Source organism: Amblyomma maculatum, chromosome 2 (assembly GCF_055883805.1).
Source record: "Amblyomma maculatum isolate TAMU_Amacu chromosome 2, ASM5588380v1, whole genome shotgun sequence".
NCBI lineage: Eukaryota > Metazoa > Arthropoda > Arachnida > Ixodida > Ixodidae > Amblyomma > Amblyomma maculatum.
In genome coordinates this window covers 129,648,852-129,672,059 of record NC_139345.1, presented here as the reverse complement: position 1 = coordinate 129,672,059, position 23,208 = coordinate 129,648,852, and the positions used below count along the sequence as shown (strand labels likewise).

At 45.5% G+C, this 23,208-nt stretch overlaps 1 protein-coding gene across 9 annotated transcripts in view; it reads right to left on the bottom strand.

The window, feature by feature from the left end:
• Window positions 1–708: 708 nt before the first annotated feature.
• Window positions 709–23,208, bottom strand: part of LOC146199855 (uncharacterized) — a 37,617-nt gene continuing 15,117 nt past the window's right edge. For 3 of the 9 annotated variants that reach the window (XR_014705131.1, XR_014705132.1, XM_084595263.1), the window contains one exon: window positions 709–939. Coding sequence is in view for 3 of the 9 variants with exons in the window: in XM_084595263.1 (XP_084451389.1) it covers window positions 882–939 (58 nt within the window). In the remaining 6 variants the exon portion in view is untranslated. Of the gene's footprint in view, window positions 940–1,371; window positions 1,443–3,418; window positions 3,524–12,305; window positions 12,389–16,497; window positions 17,302–23,208 lie in introns of those variants that run through there. The other 6 variants (XR_014705134.1, XM_084595262.1, XM_084595261.1 and 3 more) reach the window with 5 other exon arrangements.

The window sequence follows — 23,208 nt, the reverse complement described above, 5'->3', positions numbered from 1 at the left end:
TACGCCCTGCGTGCTTTCCCTCATGGCTTCAAAGCTTCCGTAAAGTAGGCTTCTCCTGAATCTGCTTAGCCTGGTGGTAAAGCCACTTAAAAAAAAGACATTTTTTTTTGTTTTCAAATAAAAAATATATATTTGCCACGCGATTCTAGGTAGTGCGCGGGAACGAGAGTCGTCGCCGCGACCAGGTGCACGTTACTATAACGGATGTCTGCCAAAAATGTCTTTACTATAAAGGGGGAGAAATGTACAGTCGTGAGCAAAAGTGGTATACAACACTCAGCCAGTGGCGAAGCGCGCGAAAACTGCATGCCAATTACTTTATCTAGCAACAGCTATCTGTGATCGGAACAATAGTGGCAGTGCCCCATTTTATCCACATGCATGTGTCACTGTCGCTGTCTCTTGCGCTGTCGTATAGGTGGCATTTTTACGCAGTTTTCCCGAGCTCTGTCACTGGCTGAGTATTGTATACCACTTTCGCTCACGACTGTACAGTTGTCTATGGAAGATAAACAGGGACTTCGGTTTCACTTTACTATATCAGAGTTTACTATGCGGGGTTCTACTTATATGGACTCTTGTGAAAATATCTACTGTCCAGTAACCAAACACACAGCACAGTCATCCTGAAAATAACAGCTTGAGGGGCTAGTTAATTGGTGCTGCATAATACCCAAAAATGTGGCGCAACAAACACAAACACATGCATGTTTTTGTGTTTATTGCGCCACATTTCTGGGTATTATACAGTCGTCCTGCTTTATTTTTCACGTTTTCGAGCGATAGCACAAGTGCACTGGTCCACGGTCAATGGATGCGTAAGAATACTCTTGCCAGTTGAATTCGGGGCCTTTTTTAGCTACAGAGTTGGCACCTGTGAATCAAGTCCCAACATCAATATATGCTGGTGTCATCCTGACATCCCAACAACGTTCCATTCTGGAAAGTGTGAAAGAGTATTTACAGCTCTGTGAGAAAACTTGACCTCGGTTTTTATTTTTATATTTTTACAATTAACAGATTACGTGAGCGTAAGCATGTGCCAGAAGGCAGAACATGAAGTCCCGGCGGCCCATGACATGAACTAAAATGAACATCTGCTCTGGTGGCTTCTCTGCAGTACATAGGTGTCAAGGGGCGCAGCGCACGCGCGCGCGCGCACACGCACACACACACACACACACACACACACACACACACACACACACACACACACACACACACACACACACACACACACACACACACACACACACACACACACACACACACACACACACACACACACACACACACACACAAGCCTACAAGCAGGCTGCGCCTAAGGGCAAAATGAGGCAAATCAGCTGAGAGCAACATTGATACACTTACATATGAAGGCCGGTTCTCGGGTAAGCAACATAAAAAAAATGCTGTAACATTCAGACACGACGGCGGCTTTTCTGCAGTGCAAAGAGCAAAGCAAACTCATCACGACCTAATTGCCGATATAGATCAGTATTCAGGTAATAAATATGTCAAATCCTTAATTCTGAACGGGTCAACCTTCTTTTTTATATTTTTATTCTGTAGAGAAGTTCAGCAACTGCCTTGAAAGTGCAGCTGGTAATGTGAAAGGCTTTTGAATGGACTGTTCAAAATTCACAAGTAATTTACCGAACTGCCTGCTATATCAGCGAAACCACAATGTTAAACTACATTTTTCCACAGTATTGAAAATAAACACGCGCCTAATATTTCTTTGGTCATAAATATGACCATTCATTGGCTTCCTTAACTCAAACGTATTTAATTGTGACGAACAGCGCGGGCTCGTTTCACTATCTTTGTTTGGTACGTGTCATATATCGTACGTACTAACATGTTATTTTGTAGATAGCCTGTAAGATATTGTTTATCTGCTCACTAAACACGTTTGTAGGTACCGGCTTTCCTGGCTCTAAATAAACAGACTAAAATGAAAAACGTTTAATTTCAGTCGGAATAGTTTTTCCAATTTGGCACTCCAAATTGGTTAGAATGAACTGTCAATTTTGAAAGAGGCTGAAATTGTATACATGCAGTAGGTATATCAAATTATCTGGGTGATGCATCTATCGTATATATAGGACTATATATAGGAAAGATGCATCACCCAGATAATATAAATTTATTTATATATCATTTATAGTTATAATAAATTATATGTGTGTGTGTGTGTGTGTGTGTGTGTGTGTGTGTGTGTGTGTGTGTGTGTGTGTGTGTGTGTGTGTGTGTGTGTGTGTGTGTGTGCGCGTGTGTGTGCGCGTGTGCGTGCGCGTGTGTGTGCGCGTGTGTGTGTGTGTGTGTGTGTGTGTGTGTGTGTGTGTGTGTGTGTGTGTGTGTGTGTGTGTGTGTGTGTGTGTGTGTGTGTGTGTGTGTGTGTGTGTGTGTGTGTGTGTGTGTGTGTGTGTGTGTGTGTGTGTGTGTGTGTGTGTGTGTGTGTGTGTGTGTGTGTGTGTGTGTGTGTGTGTGTGTGTGTGTGTGTGTGTGTGAATTGGACCTCACAACCTACAAGGATTTCTTGGTATATAAGCTACAAAATCCTCAAGATCAACAAATATACAAAAGGATATTCCAGGGTCAGCCACCATAGTGGCTTTTGCAGATGTCTTTGCGATAAGACTGTTTCGTACAATGTCAACCTTGGCTCTAACTTTGCTATGTAAATTCCACGGCAATTAAAAAAGCAACCACTATTTTTAAAATAACAATTAATATGGGAAGAGAAGACGTGAATTAATTATTCAGATAATCATTGACCATATTAATACATGCAGTGCAATTAATTTCCCTTAATTCATACCAATATTGTATACATTACAGAAAATAAACAACTGATTGCAATTATACACTATATCTGAAATTATTACGCACAGTGATCAATTACGACACATGGAAAGTAACCAAACAACACCAAGAAAATTACTTTTAAGCTCCTTCCAATTATTGTCATAACACAAATATGCTTGAACTGCAATGAATCAGTGCGATTTTCTTTATATTTTGTTTAATACCACTTCAAGACATATTTGTTGTTCGAAGTTGACAGTTTGCGCACGTTTATTCTCAAGAAGTCAACAGCTACTAAACGCATACTCCATGTATTCACAGGAGGGAAGAGCAGTACTTTTAAATCCTCGATGTAACAAGCGTCGATATATCGAAATCCTCGGTGTAATGAAGCATTTTTAATTTGCTTGTCACAAATTAACTTCGTGTTCATAGAAGTTGCACCATATACATTTAGTTTCACTATAAGGAAGCAAATATTGCCGCACTTTCTATGAAGCGAAATTGCGTTGCTAGCTCAAGAAGAACGCGAGAAATTGTGCCGCGAGTTGGAAGGGTTAAGCGGTGCGCGTACAGATGCGCATACCGGCGAGCGTACATCACCTACTGGTTAAAGCGCCTGCGCCACCTGGGGTAGTACGGGCGAGGTTTGCGAACGTAGTGTTGGCCGAATCCACTAGGCGACGCGACCAACTCCGCAGTTGTAAAGCCCCTGGAATTACGCAGTGGGACTATCAGCAAGACCAGACGGGACAAGGAGCAACTTTCGCAGCATGTCTCCCCCGCCCCTGCACACACAGACACACACAAAAAGAACCCAAAAAAAAAAGCGTGCAAAAAACGTCTTTCTCCTATTTGACAACGGCAACAGGCAATGAATGCGGCGCGCCTTTAGCGCTGAAAGGGAGCCGAGCTGCAATTATCGCAGTTATTTACTCCGAAGGGTGGTAAAATTTTGGAAGGGTCGGCATATAAATGATCACAGCCGCATGACAGCTTCATTTCCCAAATATAACTGAACTGAAAGATCTGATGGAGACGTAGGCGCCGGCTCATCGCCGATTGTTCACGAGCGTGCACTTTAATGTCGTATATAGGTATATCACCCAGGGTCAGTGGCATAGCCAGAAAGTTTTTTCGAGGGAGGCTGACGTTGCTGCTCAGCCTCCTCCGTATCGAGATGCCTTTCACAAATTTGTCACCTCTCAACTGAGCCATAAATTCTGCATGCCGGGATGCAAAATTGCACGGAAGAATGGTGGTACCCTCCGGGGCTTCCATTCCATCGAGTATGCTGAGCATTTATTGTTTCAGACGAAGATTATTCAATTTATCGAATGCAGAACTGAAAATTCATCGTAGCCAGTTTTCCAGCCATACAATTAAGGTTAGTTCTAATACGTAGTGTTCCTAACGGACCCGCAGATGAAATGGTTGTCTGCACTCTCTCCAGTGTGCTTATATAACTTTGATTATAATGCAGTATCTGCATACTATACTGTTACGAACAGACGAGGACTCCCAGCAGACCACTTCGACAGAAGCCTCATAAGCCCTCCTCTTGGCTACGCCCCTGATATCACTAGTGGCGTAAATCGCGGCTGCAGCCGCGGTCCGTGACCGTCCTTTCGATTTGTTCGGGTAGTGGGACACAGCGTATATGCGAATGGCTCAGCAGAATTAGATGTCAGAAAGCATATATATGTGTTGCAATCGCAATCTTCCTAGAATAGCCATGCAACGATCTACGTGTGTTAGTGTTTGAATTAAAGCCTATATGTTATTTGCAGTCAGTATATAGGGACTAGCATTATAATTTAAGGTATAGTCTTGCGCGGACGCCTCAAAGCTATTTTTTGGTGCCCTTTTCAATTGTGCAGAGATTTGGCGAATGCGCGAGACAGGCATTGACAGTGTGGCTGGCATAGGTATATTATAGGCATGCGCACAGGGAAAAAAAAAGAAAAAGAAAAATAAGGGGGGGGGGGGGGGGGGTAATCTCAGCGGGGCGCCAAGTCAATTAGTTTATGGTCATGCAGGTTTTCTTTTTTTTGTTTATGATACTGGCGGCTGAGTACCCGTGATGCAATTGCATTACAAGAACTTCTCACTTGCCACGTTTGCATAAGCCGAGGACTCAAAGAACTCGTTGTGAGAACGCGTCGTCGGTAGGCGCGAAGCTTGTTAAATTTTTAAGCCCACACTATTCCTTTTTACGCTTCAATGGCATCACGTCAAACAAATGTTTGGTAAACAAATCCTCATCATAATTTGCACTGCTATTTGGCCGTAGGTACTTTGGTGAGAGGGGGAGGCGCTGCGCGATGATCGTCGCACACTATAATGAACCCCGAGCACGCCTACGGCTCCGGATGTACACGAACAAAGACAACGCCTCGTGAGCACAAAATGTCCTGTGGACACCTTGAGATCTTAATTGATCACCAGAAAAGACATCGATAATATCTTCAACAAATATGTTAAGTCGTCTGGAAGCTGTCACGGCAAAAAAAAAAAAATCATTGTGAGGACGCGTGTGTGATTGATATGTTCGATTATCGGAGGTTTTCCTAGTGGACATAGAATCGCGCATGCAGTGAGTGCTTCGCTGCGGTAGTTTATGTGCAGGGCTTAATGTCAGGGGGGTCTCGGGGGGGGGGGGGGGGGGGGGGTCTGACACTCCTAGTAAAATTTAAGAGGGGTCCGAGACCCCCCGAGCTTGAATGTATAAGGACCTTATGAATGAATACAAAGCAGGCAATTATTTTTATCCTTGTCAGTGGTATAATCGGAAGATTTCTTCTCTGGCGTTTCGACAGTTCCACAGTGAGTATTATGAGCCTCTAACACGTTTTCGAGAACGAGAAATGGAGAAAAATAATAATGCTTTCTCCCCTTCGAATAAAACGATTTGCAAGCAGGCAAACAGCCGCTTTCTCTCTTTCCCTCTTGATTTCCCTTTCCACCAGTGCTCGGATCGCCCTTCGATGGAGCCAAACTTTAAGCAGTGTCTATGTGTTGAGCACTATATATAGGGGCGGTGTATCTTGGCGAGGTATGTCTTAATTATAGCCTTCGAGTAGACAGGTTATCAATGGAAAAGGTTTTCGTATGCGCATACAATCCTTCTATATCTCCACAAGTCGTCTTGTAACTGTGTGCGCATTATAGTAAGCTAGATGGCTGCGAGATGTACAGAAACGTCTAGTAGACGGGTGGGTGCCATGTAGCCGCTTTCGATTCCCCGAAACTTTGAAAAAATGGGCGGGAATGTATGGGTTCGTACACGAGCGAAATCTCTGTTAAGCATGGTTTAGCAAGATGTACACGGTTTGAACTGAACCTCCCAAGCTTCATGTTAAGAGCATCGTGATAGCGCCTGTAACAACGCAAATCCATTGCGCGAATTTTCAGAGCTTTAGCTCTAATTCTGCCACTCGTGAAGGTCATCTGACGCCGGGATTTGCCTCAGTGTGGCGCATGGAGCCAGCGGCGCCTAGTGTTCCTACAGGAACACTAGCGGCGCTCGCAATCTTTTATTTCTCACATCTGCTGCTGCTTCCTCACACACCTGCCAAACTTTATTCGTACCGGATATCTCCAGAAATATACGTTGCCTGACAGAATGACCGCAGCCTCCATCTACCCTTTCCGGCCACCGCTGCCAATTGGGCTCGCCTCCTAGGACCTCCCCCTTCAAAATGCTCTGTGGTATCCTTGATCGAGGTTCGCAGACAGCCATGAATGTGATAAACCGCAGCAAACCGTGTCAGGTTATGCTTAATCGAGCTTCCATTCTGTAAACTATGTTTGCTCTGGTTAATTATCCCAGCCATTTTAAAATCTTTTTTTTTTTTTGCTCGTTTAAGCAGATTTTGGGGGATAAGGCGCCAATCTATATCACTTTTCGATGGACACCTACACAAAGTGCTACGCGACTATTAATTCATTCCGCGATTTTCAAAATATTGTTTGGGGCTCAAGAATTCGTTTGCAGCATCTAATATGCAATGACATCGCCGTTATTATTTATGTATTTGATACCTCGACAAATTATAAACAGAGGACGCACAGCACGTCAGCCCCCTTCGAACAAAATTTCTCGCTGCGCCACTGGCGCGGACGGTCTCCTTCCCGCAAAGAGTGAGCGTGGATTCTCTTCTGGGCGCTCTTCCTTGATGCCGACGAAAAACAGTTATTTCCGATATCCGTCCAGGAAGCGCAAGCGTAGGCATGGTGTTGCACGGGCGTATCTTAGCTGGATCAGTTCTGCTTCCTTGTCATCACTGTTAAGCGTGGCCTCCACGGGGCGCACGAGGGGCTTTAGCACAAGCGAGGCGCCTACGCGCCGAGTGCCGCGCCCTGACAACACTGGAAAAAGTACGCATCTCCATGGAGCGTCTCTGGCTACAGTGGCTAGCTGGCGTACTCGCTCCTGTGTTGTTGCAAGACTTCGTAGGCTGAAAATGACCGAAACAGTTCGACTGCTACTTTAAGTTTGTCCCGGAGCGACTTCCATCGCCTCGATGCTGTTTGTGTGATAGCAACACGAGGATTTTTAAGCACATTTCACTTATTCAATGCTTGCCGTAAACAATGCGCTGACCTGCGCGCGGTGCTCCAGGAAGCAATAGAGGCAGCACCTCAGACGCCACCTCTCCGCACATAGCTTCTCTAACTTATTTATTTTTATGCTGTTTGTGGCTGGCGAGCCACAGCTGAAGCCCTTCAGCCACAGCGAGTGCCGTCGCTACACTCCGGCGATGAACCTTTCGTTGTCGATCGACTGACTGTATGCATAACTCTACGCAGCGCAGCACCAATGTAAAAAAAAAAAAAAAAAAAAAAAAAAAAAAAAGACAGAGTTAGATCACAGAGACAGCGCGAAAGGCATCCTCTGATTGGTGCACGTCAACTAATGACCGGCGAGCCACCTCTGCGCCAGCGCGAGCGCGCAGCAAGCGCCGCGGAAATATCTGACATGGGACATATATCTATCTAATCGGCGCGTCACGCATGCGCAGACAGACTCAAGCGAACGTTCGTGCGGGGCCTTTATGTCCGCCGTTGACTTAAAACAAGGCGTTTGCGGGCAGAAGAGAACTATTTATAGCGTCAAGACGGGAAATATTTGCTACCGCTTGTCGGCCCAATCCAAAGGCGTCTTCCATTTCAACGGGGGTCGGACACGCCGAAGTGTCCACGCGGAGAATTTCCCGCGTGGCTTCGGTGGACAATCGAAAAAAAAAAAAAAAAAAAAAAAAAAAAAAAGGAACCTACCGCACAAGACACGCAGACGCGTATGCCGTGCGCGCGCTTCGAAGATATATGAATTGTCAAGTGACTCCATCAGCCAGTAGGCGGGAAGCGAACGGGAAACGAATGTTATACTCTGAAAATTTGCAGTGAACCTACTCTGGTCAGTGCTTAAAGTCAGGGAGGCCTCGGGGGGTAGAGACCCCCTTACCAGCATTTTAGCACTAGAACCTTACCAGCACTAGGACCAGCTGAGACCCCACTTTCCGTGCTCGATTGTATAAGGGCTGCACGAAAACAAAGCAGGCTGCAATTTTTTACTTTTGTCAGTGGTTTTCACATTCCTTCGCTAATTGTTAACCCAAGAAGAGGAAGAGCGAAGCAGGCTACCAGCTGCTTTCTTTCTCACTCTCTTTATTTCCCTTTCCATCTGTGCTCGAATCGCTTCGTGACCTCTTTACGGTGATAAGACTGCTGGAATGGCCTGCAACGACATGCATGAGGGCGGTGCAAGCCATTTGAAGGGCGAGAACTTCAAAGCCTACCGGTGCAGAAGTAGATTACCTGCACAGCGCGGTGCGTCATGTCACCAGTTTTACTTCTGAAAACACTACACGCAAAAGGGTAGAGTACCGCTCTTTGTGGCGTGCCTCTCGTGCACATGAGGATTGGGTTTGATCTCGTATCGCCCACTCTGATATGTACTTGGCGATTTTGCAAGAATTCTTTGGAGTAGTTAAAGTTGCGGACTCCGCAGTGCGTGCTATGAAGGTTGTCCAAGATTTCTGAGTGCTGACATGCGGTGCCAACACTTTTTCTTTCTTCAAGTCGACAGTCGAAAGAACAGGTAATTGGTGCGTGGCAGATGCTACTGGTTTTCCAAGGCTCTTGTTGAAGTAAACGCATATTGAAATTCCTAATAAAACTAAATAATTACTTTTACGCACGGAACACAAACGCGTACTTCGAAAGATCGCCTCACATTAATTGCACCCATAACTGTCGTATCCTACCTCTAGGTCTCAGCTTTTATTCCCAGACCTTTCGTTTTTCGGCAAAAGGAGAGGCTTTGTCCTGATTTGACTGGAAAAGAGACCGACGACTTTCCTGCAGTATAGGCAGACGAAGAAGGGCAGCCGTCAGAAGTAGCAAGCTTGAACCCTTCTTTTGCACCTTTGCAGCAGTTTAAAGAATACGTGCGAGCTCCCAAGAGACAAAAAAAAAAAAAAAAAACACCTCGCTGTCCTTGTTTTCGTATTTTGTAAATAATGTACAAAGCTCCCCCTGTCCTTTTTTTATATTGCTCCCCTCTGTACTTCCCCTCGCTGTACTGTCAATGTCCCCTTTTCTTTCCTTCCGGGCACAGCTCGGGTGCTTCAGATTTTAGATAGCAGTTGCCGCGGCCGGCAGCACACTTCCATCCTTTTTGATCATTCAATAAACCACTACCACCACCACCACCACCACCACTAAAAATGAAAGTTAAAAATATGAAGTTCCCGCAAACCCACCGGGTTGCAGTTTACAGTGGTTCGCCAGTGGTCATCACTATTTAAGAGTACGCTGTACTGTACGAGTTGTAAGAACACATCTCCCCCACCAGCGAAAAACAATTAGGACCAACGAGTGAGAAAGGGCACCCCGTTCGTCTTTTCTTTCGTTGATAATTTGTCTGTTTTGCCTGGTCCTCTAGAGAGAGAGCGGACGAGAACCGGCGTATTCAGTATATTGTGGCCGATGGCAGGTCCTCTAGATGATCATCACACTTGACATATGATTTCTCTTCAAGAAAATCCCACCGTATTACTAGACCCATTCCCTTTCGAGCAGGCATATCTAAAATGTGCTTAAAACAAAATATGCATACAACATAATAAAAAATATATAAAAGCGGATGCTACTGTTATTGTTGTTCGTTCTGGTTGTTATTTACGCCCTTTCTGCTATGAAGGTTACATTAAAGGAACAAGGAAATTATAAAACCAAACTTAGTAATATAAAATAGATTATTCTACAAATATATGCGCTGTCCAATTTACTAAGCAGAGGGTAAAATCTCGCACAATATATTCAACTACACTAATGACCACTGAATGAAATTTGGGCATGGAAATTAAACGTTTAAAATGCCTTTTTAATGGATATGAAATATAGAACAAAGAATAAGTCTAAAAAAGCAGTTCCACGCGAACGATGTACACTTAGGTTAAGAAAGTTCGAGTAAGGCGTATTTCAATCGCACTGATCGTGCTCATGAACTATGGTCAGTCAGAGACTTTTTATTTTTTTTTTTTTATTCATACGGTTAACCCTCTATATGAGGGTCATTACAGGGAGGGAAACACATACAATTCTCTTCGCTAAAATACACTCTATAGAACAGAATTACAAATTTGCACTGTAATGCTCCAAGAACGACTTAACACCTATCTCAAATTTTTCTACTTCTGTTTGGTATAGAACTTCGCTTGGCAGTTCCAGATTTCTACTGCATAGGGAAAAAAGGAGTAGCGATATACATCACTACGTGTAATAATAGGATGCTATACCTTACTGTTATTTTTTTCGTGGGCAACGCCTCAGAGGACGTGTAACATAGTGTTGTTTATTAACTTTTACTTTATCATTCATTATCAGAAAAAAAAAAGTTTCAATTTCTGCTTTGTTCTTCTCATTTCTAGTGATTCTAACTGACACTGGTTTAACATTTCTGTGACTGAGTCAGTGCGCCGGTATTCAGAACATATAAAACGTGCTGAAATCCTTTGCAATCTTTCCAGTTTTCATTTTAAACCCTTTTGAAGTGGACGTCACACTGCACTTGCGCACTCTATGATTGGCCGCACGAATGTCTTGTACGTAATCAATTTAATTTCTCTAGTCGCATTCGGCAACTTCCTCCGCTGGAAACAAAGCTTCTGATAGGCTTTTAAATAGATATTTTCAATATGGGTGCGCCAACACAGATTATGTGTTAGTGTCACTCCCAAGTATCTAAAACGCTTTACCTCATCTAAAGAATTTTCACCGATATTATATTGAAACGGCATAACATTCTGCTTCCTTGTTACATGCATTTGAGTAGACTTTTGGTAATTTATTTATGCCCCATTTCAGGCAGCACGAGTTTGACTGAAGGCACCTATTTAAATTCATCTGATCTTCCGGGGAAGCCACAGGAGAGTAAATTAAACAGTCATCAGCAAAAAGTTTCATTTTGACAGGTGATTGAATGATAGGAGAAATATCATTTATATATAACAAAAACAAAAGCGGACCTAAAACGGAGCCCTGTGGCACCCCCGACAGAACTTCACGCTTATCTAATAGTGTGCTTTCTACCTTGACAACTTGACAGTGGTTACCTAGATACGCCTGAATCCATAGTACTATATTTTCACTGATTCCTTATCTGCGCAGTTTAAAAAGAAGTTTATGATGCGGAACTTTATCGAAAGCCTTCGCGAAATCCACACAGACCACATCTACCTGCTGACTTTCGTCTATAACCTTGCAAAAATCGTTCACTGCTTCAATCAACTGCATCGAAAGGCCAGTCCGAAAACCATGCTGGAACGGACACAAAAGGTCGTTCATTTACAAAAAATGAAGGATGCGTTCAAAAACCTTGCAACATACGGAAGTGAGTGAAACCGGTCTAAAGTTCTTTACAAGAAGTCGATTACCGTAGCCTTTAAAAACCGGAGCTACTATAGCGCTGCGCCAGTCATTAGGTAAAGAATGATCACTTTTCAAATAAAATTTGCAAGTAATAGGACAATCACTCATCACACCGTTTAAGGAATTTCATCGGTATTTCATTAGGGCCGCACGATTTCTGGGAGCGTTACTTTAGTTTATGCAATGAAAAAGGTCTACTACAAAAGTGGCTGCGATCACAACTGGCTCATTTACAGCATGCTACATATCGTCAAATTCAGACTTTAATGCGAATAGTAGGAAAGGGTGAAAGTGTATGTGTGTGTGTGTGGGGGGGGGGGGGGCGTTGGCCCCTCAGTATGTACACAATTTGTTTAGAGAGCGCCCCCCCCCCCCCCCCCCCCCCCCCCCCCCCCCCACACACACACACACACTTCCCCGATCCAGTTCTGGAGTTATTGCGTGACCGCTGAGTGATGCTCCACGCGGCATGTCTGCAAGGTGAGGTCTAAACGGCGTATGACGCCGTTTTTTACTGCAATGAAAGCAGTTTTAACTGTGCCAAATGGGCCACTTACGCAAACTTCACCTTCCTTCTTTGTACAGAACGCCTCGGCCAAGTCACGTACCACCTGGTTACGGCTCCTCTTCAAAACAATATCTGCCAATAAATGCAGGCATGCGTTATCGCGTGTAGCGTCTGGGCATGCGCCATAGTGGAGGGGTAAATCTGACCCAGTACCCGATTTCATCCAAAGGGCGATCATTAAAACAAAGGCCTGTCTGTCCGATGTAAACCCTGTCACAGGTGAGATGGACCTCACAGACAACACCCATCAGGCATCTGACGAAACGAATGGCATGATATGCTTGATGCAGTCCGCCTTACTCCTCCCTTCGGACATAATCTTAAGGCACAATGAGGCCAACTTGCCTACGGTGTGCTGGCGGTTTTTTTCAGTCCCGTGCAAGTTGGCCTCATTGTGCCCTCTGCGTTCTGTATAAAGAAGAAAAATAAGTTTGCGTAAGTGACCCATCAATCAGATATTGTATCAGAATGAAGGCAATATTTTTACACTGCGCTTAGTGTGCGACTTGACAGGTTGAAGTTATATAAAGTTTTTTTTTTTTTTTTTTTTTTTTTTTTCCAAATAAGATCAGTCGCGAGTCTGCGCTTGTGGGGTAACTTCTTGTCCTTGCATATTTGTCCGCAGTACCCCCCCCCCCCCCCCCACCCCCACACACACATTTTTTTTTTTTAATTTATCATGATTGACCGACTCGCCCAACGACGCTCCCTCTCTTAATAATAAACCACTACCACCACCAACTGATTCTTTAAATCCACACTATACTTACTAGAGGTGCATACCTTTCTCAAGAAAGAATTTCGTTAATTTCTGATGCCATCGTTCGGAAGCTATATAATAAGAATTATCCTTAGTAAATACCTGGTGCCATCCAACTCTAAAAAAGCTGAGAAGTCGATGTAAGACTGATTACAGAGACAGAGCAAGCAGATTACGTGCTTCCAGGTCCCCCATATTCGCGGAAACAGTTAATTCAAGAAGATCAAGTAGAATTCAAATACCGCACACTCTCTTATGTTACCGGTCGGTTTTATAAGCTTATAAAATTGTGAGAAATTTAGGCAATGATTTTTTTTTTTTTTCGGCGGGAAATCATTCTAGCAGTCCTTGCAAGCGTAATTCCTATGAATAAAGTTCACTCGACTTACGGCTAAACTGTAAAACCTAATATTAAAAAATAAATAAATAAATAAATAAATAAATAAATAAATAAATAAATAAATAAATAAATAAATAAACGATGGATGTACAAATGAAATGTCTCGACAGCACGCAGAAAAAAGAAAAAGAAAAAGGAGTATCAATTTCAGACATAACCGCGAAGTAGTTTGGCGCAACAAAAGTTTTGCCACCCCCCTCCCTTAGCTGGCTGCAGCTTTTTCTTTTTTTACGCTGTACGCGCTTTAATTGTAGCTCTGCGTTAGTCCCAGTTCTTTTCTCAACCAGCAGGCCATCCTCTCTCTAGCTTTTTTTTTTTTTTTTTTTGTATTTTATCTCCTTATTCTCATCTGTGTACCCTTTAGTTCACGTTTGCGGCACTTTTTCTAAAGGTCGACAGCTCTCGACCCCCCCCCCCCCCCTCCCCCCATTTCTTGTTCCCTTGTTTCCTTTCTACATGGCGACAAGTTTCTTTTCCGGTCCCCTTCCACTTGTTCAGCCTCCCTGTTTTCAAGAACCGTGAACGTTTGGGCGAGTTGGTCAGACGTACTTGACATCAAGGGCGCGGCAGACAGAGACGAGGACAGTGCCTCGCCTCTGTCTGCCGCGCCTTTGATGTCAAGTATCCCTGTTTTCGCCGCCACATAAATGCGCCGCGGCCGTTTTAGCCATATACATCCCTTCTGCTTCACGCCGCGTCGTTCGCTGTTCGCGTACGTCGTCAAGTGTGGTTTTAATTTCCCAAAGCATCTATTTATCGTTCAGAGCAGACAACGCGCTGCAGTCGGCGCTGTTTGTACGTGAACGAACAAGAGTTTTTTTTTTTTTTTTTTTTTTTTTTTTCTGTTAGGCTGGCTTTGGAAAGGGCATTCGCAGTTTAAAAGAATTATAGTAAGTATGGTTGAAAGCTTTCCCGTCACGGCAAGAAAAAGAAAACACACAATAAACCGGCGACGACGACAAATCGCAGGATTTCAAGGAGGAACGCGACGATGGGGAGCCGACCGCGCTTGCTCCGACTCTGGGCTGTGCCGAGCGGGGAGGCGGCAGACAACCTAGAAAGTATTTCCAGGGACCGCAGTTGGGGCAAGGGCAGTACCAAGCCGAAACAGCACAAGAAGTCAGTCGCCTGGGGAGCTCGTTTCCCCGACTGAACTTCCCGGAATTCAAGGTCACACACCTGCCTTGACTTTAGCTCTGGGGAACTTCTGCCCCTATGCACACCATTAAGACAACTCGGCGGCGCGCCTTTGCCTTCCGCCAAAAAGGGAAGGATATTCCTTGTCACCGCTGCTGGCGCCAGGCAGGAAGACATGAATGGGTCGCTACCTTCCATTCCGGCGAGGTGGCTGACCGCAGTGAATGGAACCCTCGCCTTCGCTGCCGCCGCCGCGGCGCCTCCGATGACCGCCGATCGCCGGCAGCCCCTTGGCGGGAACCACGGTGTTCATTGTAGGCTTGCGTTAGCCACATTTTAAGATATACCTTGTCGTAAGTCAGTCGGTAAACGAGATGCCCTAGAAATGCGCTGTAGTTTTCTTGCCGAGAAATCGTCAAGGCATTCCACACGTCCATATTGACTCGACCGCACCGGGGAAGACAAGAGGCGCCGGCGTGGTGGCGGCTTCCGATGACGGTGCCTGCAAATGCAGATATTTCCTTACTTCTGTGATGTCGAATGAGACAATCATGCCCCGGGAATGGTTCCAGTGAGTCACCCGAGCGGCGGCGGTGATGGCTGGCAAGCGAAGACGCCGGCCGCTTGCGCCTGGACGAAGCCGGGGAACATATCTCCTTTCTGAGAAGAGAGTCAGACCCTTTGTTTCCCACAGCAGTGTTAGCCGCGATGTACACAAACCTTCGGCCTGGACACTCAGTGGTTTGACCAAATTGGAAATTTTCCAACTAAAACAATCGATCGAAATTCAGCTGTGTTTTCACCACCCATTAAGCTACACCATTCAACCTCAATTGGTGCTTACAATTGGAAATAAATGGCCGTCCATCAAAACCAAAAGACCTCAAATGATACACCAACTAGGACCAAATGGTTTGAACTGCGTAGACGGAAGGAAAGAAGAAGACCATGCAAGCATGATCTTGCATGGTTTAGCCAGGTTGTAAACGGTTTGAATTAGGAGGGCGCTCAAGCTTCGCCTTCACACGCGGCGCGCCACTGCGAAATCTTTGCACTGTCCTCCAAGGAGAGAATGCCGCAATGCCGCAATGCCACGCGCAATGCCAAGCGCAGTGTGTACGAGAGCAGACGCGCGCGTGCGCACGCGTGTGTGTGTGTTTAATGATTGGTTTACAGGAAACTAAAGGCTAATCGCGGCGGCCGCTCACGCGCAGTCGTTTGTGGACAGTTTCGCCTCCACCGGAACGCAGCCGCCGGTGCAGTATCTCACTTAGTTGGGTAACTTGGCTCCGGTTAAGCTCATTAGGGCTCAGAGTGGTGAAATCAGTTGTAAACGTGTACTGCGACTAGGGAGCTTAAAGGATTTCCAGTTGGAGCTTTATTCACAAGAAAGCATGAACCAACATTTCTAGAAAGGAATTGAGATTAACAGGACTAGAAGCTTTTACAGAAATCAAGCGAGAGAAACATATGGAAACAAGTAAACATGGCGAAATTAATTATGATTAAGCTCCTAGCACCTTTCTTTACAAGAACCCAACTAGTATATCAGATGTATAAGTGCAAATCTCAGTCAAGGATATCATCCACACTTGGCATTCCAATCGGGAATGCTCCCTTAATACCCTTAAACAAAATCGAACCAATGGGTAGTTTCAAGTGGTTTTCTGGGTTCTAAAAAACTGAAGCTAGTCCAAATCGGTCCAATAAGCGGTCGAATCGGCCATACAACTGTAAGCTTATTATGGTGGAACCAGAGAGTTAATTAAGGTAGAACCCATTTGAATGCCTAGCTTGAGCTAGGCAACCCAAACGGACTACAACGCCCAATTGGACCCCCCCCCCCCCCCTTTTTTTTTTTTTACTCCATCATTACTAAACAAAAACAGCCCACGACTGCAAAGCGCGAAGATTCCTCCTTTGCGTGCATTCATGTGGCTGCATGGTAACATGTGGCGGGGGTGGAGCCAATGAAGACGCTAGTGGCCAATTGGTGGTGGTGGTAATGGTTTATTGAATAATCAAAAAGGAAAAAAAAGAGTGTTGCCGGTCGCGGCAACTGCGATCTAAAATCTGAAACATCCGAGATGGGGCCGGCGGGAAAGAAAAGGGGATAGGCCGGAAGGGGCGAGAGGAAGTACAGAGGGCAGTTATGGCAAGAAAGGACAGGGTTGTCAAGCGGTTGGGATCCCTAGCCAGCTACATAATTCCTCCGTACCACTGATAAATCGCAAACTGGCGGGTTTGAGAACGCTTAAAATTTTTGACTTCGTTTCCTTGTTAACTATTTGCTCGTAAGCCCTTTCTCAACCATTGCAAATATGCAACATCTAAAAGCTGTTGAGCGTCGTCCGCCTACCTCATCGCCCAACGGTGAAGCCTTCGGCCCCTTTCCCGAACATATCAGGGCAAGGAAGGTGATGCTCTATGTAATTCATGTACGTTTTGATTATCAATACGCCTTAATTATTCTGCCAGAGCGATAAAATGTCGGGGTACAAAAGCTGAGGCCCAGAGGCAAGGGCACCACACTTACGGGTATGAGTAAGACGATCTTTCACCGCCTGTGTTTGTTATTAAAAGTCATCTTTTGGTTTTATTTCAAATGTCTTTACTTCAACGAGAGCCTCGGTAAACCAATTGGGAGCGCCTGCCATGCACCAAACCACTTTTCATAGTTTAAAAAATCTGAAAGCAAGTAAACAATCTTTTGAACGCTTAGAACTTGCTGAATGTTTGCAATATTGAGAGAATAATCTGATTACTATTGTACGAGTATGAGAGACGACAATATTTAGACTCAAGTTTCGCATTACGAGTACACGCGAAATAGCCATTCACATAGCCTTTTCATTCCGCGAACTCTTTTGTAATGAAATATTTTTGGATGCTGTTGTTTTGAGATGGTTTTGAGGGGAAAACAAATCAAGGTATGCCTCTTTTCACATTGCCTCTCTTCTACACTTACAACAGAATACAATCTAGCCTTCAACTTCACTGACCGGAATGATGCACAAGAACGGTTGCTTCAGCTTTGAAATTAAATGTCGTGGATAATTTTTACCGGCATGTCTCAATTCAGGGTTACGGCGACGGCAATGGGGCTGCTTTTCGATCGAATGGACTTCAACATATACGAACACCGTCACCGCTACCGCGAACCGGCAGTGCGCAAGCCAGATATCTGCGCATATCGCGCTACGCGGCAAATTCAGAGAGTGCAGTAAGTAAGACTGTAAATATAAAACATGTAATAATAAGGTTAAATTAACACTTAAAATACTATCGTTATGAAATTATGAAATAGGCAGCAAAAAAAAAAAAAAAAGCTCGAGTTTTTGCTCAAGGTTATCCATTGAGATCCACTTAATACCCGGAGAGATGCTGCGTACTCCTCGCAACAAAAATTCTTGCGCCGAAAAACTAATTAGGGCAGCAGAGGACCAAACCACGTACTGTTTTCATAGGTCGTCGGTCTCATTTAGGCTCACATTCAAATCGTGATCTGAGTCGTGAGTCCGGACTCACGTTCAATTGTGAGTTTATTCATGTTCAAATCTGAGTCTATGCGAGTCTGGATTCACATTCAGTTCATGACTCGTGGTTAGTCCGACTTAGTAAGTTCCTATGAAATCAATGAATGCTTGGTCAGGTGTTGAACAATAATGATTGTGAGCGATTGGGAAATCGGCACGAGTTGCTCATTGTATCTCAGTGGACACGAGTTGCCTGTGTACTTGCAATACTGAATAAGCTTTTGGACGTGCAGATAATACTGAGCAGTTTCGGGTTTTTCCTCGTAAATAATTATTTTGGCTATGACAGTTCATCTGGTTAATTTTTTTTTTTTTTTTTTTTTTTTTTTTTTTTTTTGTCGTCGGCGTGCTCTTTTGCGGTGGCTCTATATAGACTTCATTTTGTTTAATTCAGAACGCGTTTCACGAGTGATTTCATCGGTTAGCTGATCATTGGTCGAGAACGATCCGAACGAACCAGGCAAGCTATGCACAGCTGGTAATTATGCTAATGACGTTAGAGCCCATTGTGTCGCCGTATTTTTTTTACACTTTTTCAGTGCTTCAGCACTATCTACTCACATTCTCGCAAAAGCCCGATGTTGAATGATTATAATAACTGGTTCACAGGTAGGGAAAGGCGCAGTATCTGTCACCCTTGTTTCTGTGGACACCTGACCCGCGCCGTAAGGGAAGGGAGGAAGGTGGGAGTTAAAGTGGAAAGAGAGAAAGAGGAGCCGTAGTGGAGGGCTACGGTGTAATTTCGACTACCTGGGGATCTTTAACGTGCGCTGACATCGCACAGCACACGGACGCATCTTCGCTTCGCCTCCATCGAAACGCAGCCGCCGCGGTTGGGACGGGTACTCCGACACAGTAGCCAGCCGGGCATCTTATCATTGTACCACCCCGGCGGGGCCCGATGTTGACGCCGATTCGACTTTTCCCGAGGGACTTCAGGTGTCCACACAAACAAGTGTGACTGTGCCTTTCCTTTCCCTCCGGCACAGTAGTCTTACTACTGCACCACTGAATTCGCCCCGCAGCGGTGGTGCAGTGGTAAGACGCCCGATTACTGTGCCGAAGTTAGAGCACTGCACGGCCTGATTTTGCGGCCCGTGCCCATAGTTTGAAGCCCGAGCCTAGCCCGGGCCCGGCCAACGCCTCCTAAGTTATAGGAGGCGTTGGCCCGGGCCCGAGCTGACGTAAAGCAGGCTCGAACCGGGCCCGCGCCATAAAGATTCGATCCGGCCTAGGCCCGGCACTCAGTCTGCGCGGACACCTTAAAAATGCAGTCGAGGCGAAAAAAGAAAACGCTTAACGCTTGTTTATTCCATCATAAATGACCTATTCCTGATTGACATGCCAACGTTATATAACAGAGTGCACATCCCTAATAACGTGGAACGAAAATTCCAAGCACATCGAATGGAAAGGATTTTCAAGAGTGCATGAAGTATTCGTTTTTTTATCGAAAGTGCGCGAGACTACACGACCAAGAACTTGTTGGCTGCTAGGATTGGATGTAGTGGCTATCGCACGAGGAACTGTTCACCTACCTTCTGTATGCGTCTTCCACGTGTGCTAGCCACTATGTCAGAAGCGAGATTGTAATAAACTTACCAATAATATCGTATATGCTAAGAGTCATGAGTAATTCTCTCTGTTGTTTCAATTGCTGGATTAGCGATGGCAGGTATGTCGTTCACTTTTTTTTTTTTTTCTTTGGTGATGACTGTATTTCATGTGTAATGCATTTTTTGTAATTTACTACTATGAGTGTACTTTTGATCTGAGCAAAGCTCCTGTCTTAGCCCTGCATAGAACTGATAGTACTGTTAAATTAAATAATGCTGCTTAAATGGTACATATAGTAAAAATTAAGATGTGAGAAAAATGTCACAAAATATTCTTCTGAGCTGAAGAGGTCATTTTAAAGTACTGGCAGAAGCAAATGCCTGGACAAGAAATTTCTAACACCACTCAAGAGCTATGGATTACAAAGATTTTAAATATGGCTCTGTATTATCAATTAGCTCTTGAGGGAAGTTATTTGCTTAATCACACACAAAGAGACTGCCCCTGGCAACTACGCCACAAGAACCTGTCTCATAAAGGGCAGGAAAAAAAAAAATCCACAGGATCTTGTGCAACAATATTGTATTGAATAACTCATCGCCGCTCTCCGCATCTTTATGGAGGCGGAAAAAGACGCCTGTTTATTTTGCATAAATATGTGTTTTGAACAACCGAAGATTCCTAATGAAATACGTTCTTATTCAATTACGTTTCTCGTAGCGTAGAGATTTTTTGAAAATAAGCGGGGGGGGGGGGGGGGGGGGGACGAAGACGGCTGCCTGCCGACATGCAATTAAAGGCGCTTCTCAGTGATACGACGAAGTGTGCTTACTGATGGCTGAAAAATCCCCAAGCTAGCCGAGTTGTTTTGCCCACATTTTCTTTTTCTTTTTTTTTGTTTTTCGCTTGTGTTGAGTGCCGAGTGGCGTGCGCACCTAAGTTACTTCGGCAAACCACTAAGTGCAGCTGATTAAACTCGGTCTATAAATTAGCTTTCTCTCATTCGACATTAAAAAATGTACTATTAGTGGTTTATTCGTAAACCACTTTCATGACTTTAGCGGCGGGATTTCTTCATTCCCGAAGAAGCACTGCACAGCAAGCCAAAGCCCGCCCAAGCCACCCCTTCAAGCCCTTACCCGGCCAAGCCGCAAATTCAGGCCCGAGCCCGGCCCGGGCCCGGAAAAACGGCAAATTTCAGGCCTGAGCCCGTGCAGTGCTCTAATCGGGATCGAACCCGGGTACTCCGGGCCGAAGTACGCGGGTTCGAACCCGACCACGGCGGCTGCGTTTCGATGGAGGCGAAACGAAGAGGCGTCCGTGTGCTGTGCGATGTCAGCGCACGTTAAAGATCCCCAGGTGGTCCAAATTACTCCGTAGCCTTCCACTACGGCTACTCTTTCTCTTCTTTTGATTGGTTCACAGGAAGCGAAAGGCGCAGTATCTGTTACACTTGCTCTGTGGACACCTGAACCGCGCCGTAAGGGAAGGGAGGAAGGTGGGAGTGAAAGCGGAGAGAGAGAAAGAGGAGCCGTAGTGGAGGGCTACGGAGTAATTTCGACCACCTGGGGATATTTAACGTGCGCTGACATCGCACAGCACACACGGACGCCACTTCGTTTCGCCTCCATCGAAACGCAGCCGCCGAGGTCGGGTTCGAACCCGGGAACTCCGGCACAGTAGTCGGGCGTCTTACCACTGCGCCAACCCGGCGGGGCTCTATTTTCCACTTTCAATACCTCCGCCATTCCCTTAGGGTGCGGTTCTGGTGTCCACAGAAATAAGCGTGACAGATACTGCGCCTTTCCCTTCTTGTGTGCAAATTATAACTCCGGTGAACTCTGATGCGTTCACGGGAACGCTGGTTGTGTTCGACAAGGGGCGCGCGATGTACCTGTGCAGCAAGAACGCTAAAGCTTTCGCATTTCTCCACTGCAGATTCTGCAGTGCTCTCGGAAATTTTAGTGTTGCAGCACATAGTCTTGTTTGGAAGCATGACCGCCTGATTAAAAAAAAAAAAGAAAAAAAAAACAAAAAAAAAAAACTAGTCTCTCAGATGTCTAAGAGGAGAATGGCGAAAGCCTACCCTTCCTCTCCTATCCTTTGCCTCCCACCGTTTGCCTCTTATCGGCGTTCATTGCAGTGCTACATATAACTGCCGAGTGTGTTTAGACGGTGCACGATCGCTTCTGTCGCGTGGCGTTCCTTGGCGCGCATTTAAGTGAGGGATTGCAGATGGCAGGAACGCTAGACAAGAACACATCTCGCGGAATCGCTGCGCAGTTCGGACCTGGGCATACAAGACCGGATCCTCAAGCGAGCCTATGAGGTCGCAACAGGCTTGACCTGCTGGCCGACGTTGACAAATCTCGCGCACGGGATTTCGCTTCATGAGCCTAGAAAGGTTTTTGCCTTAATAACGTATAATAATTTAGACACAACACACACAATCTGTCAAAACGCCCTGCTGCTGCACGATATTCCATGATCAACTCAATTAAACCGTCTGTATTTTTTCTTGCGCGCCCCGAATTCCTACGTGTAATAAAGGTTTTCTCTCTCTCGTAAATTATGCATTGGCTATGCCCGAGGTTTCGTCGGCCGGGCGGTGAGCACCTCGTTTCCCGCGGCGCGAGGGAGGGCCTGCTCTCGTTCCATGATATAACTCGCCATTTTAGCCTGGAAGGCGCATCTTCCCTCACCACACAAGTCATTAAGCAAGGCCCAGGAGATACTCTGGCGCCAGCTACAAACCCGCGACTTCCCCTGCCCCAAAGTTTATTCACATATATTCAAAGAGCAGGTTGACCCTGAATGCAAAGAGTGCGGCGTCGACGCTACTTTAGACCACATTACATGGGGGTGCGCGGCCTATCCGCCACCCGCCGCATTTGCTGCCAGCTCCATCTCTGGGGGAGTGGGAGGCCGTGCTGCGCTGCTCGGACCCGGCCATCCAGGCTCGGGTCACTGAGTGGGCCGAAAGAGATCGCCGACAGGACGCAACTGGCGGCCATCTGGCGCGGCCAGCAAGCAAACTAAACCACTTAAAGCCGATGAAATAAATGTTTTCCCATCCATCCATCCATGCATTGGCTTATACGAAAGGAAAGGCGCAGGTAGTCAAGTTTGCTTGAAAGTTAAACTATGACGTGAAGCGCGGGTCTACCTATAGCGTAGTGAAGCTTTCGCTTCAAATGAAATGCATGCGCGACGGGCCGCATGAGCGTAGGTCTAGTCCTCAGCTGAGGCATATCAAGATGAAAGCTGTCCCCGTGTCCCACAATGCCTTCTCTTCATCCAATGTATTCGTGCCTTTTCTTAAAGTGCTCTTCAGCCTTTTAAAGATCATTGTGAACTGGTTGCCTGAAATATTAACATCTCAACGTAATCATATATTGAGCGTGCCTGGGTAACAAGACAAAGAACATGAAGTTAGCGCAGAAAACTAGGACTATGGAAGAAGACTCAACATGAGCGCTTCCTGGGCCCTCGTTTTTTGCGC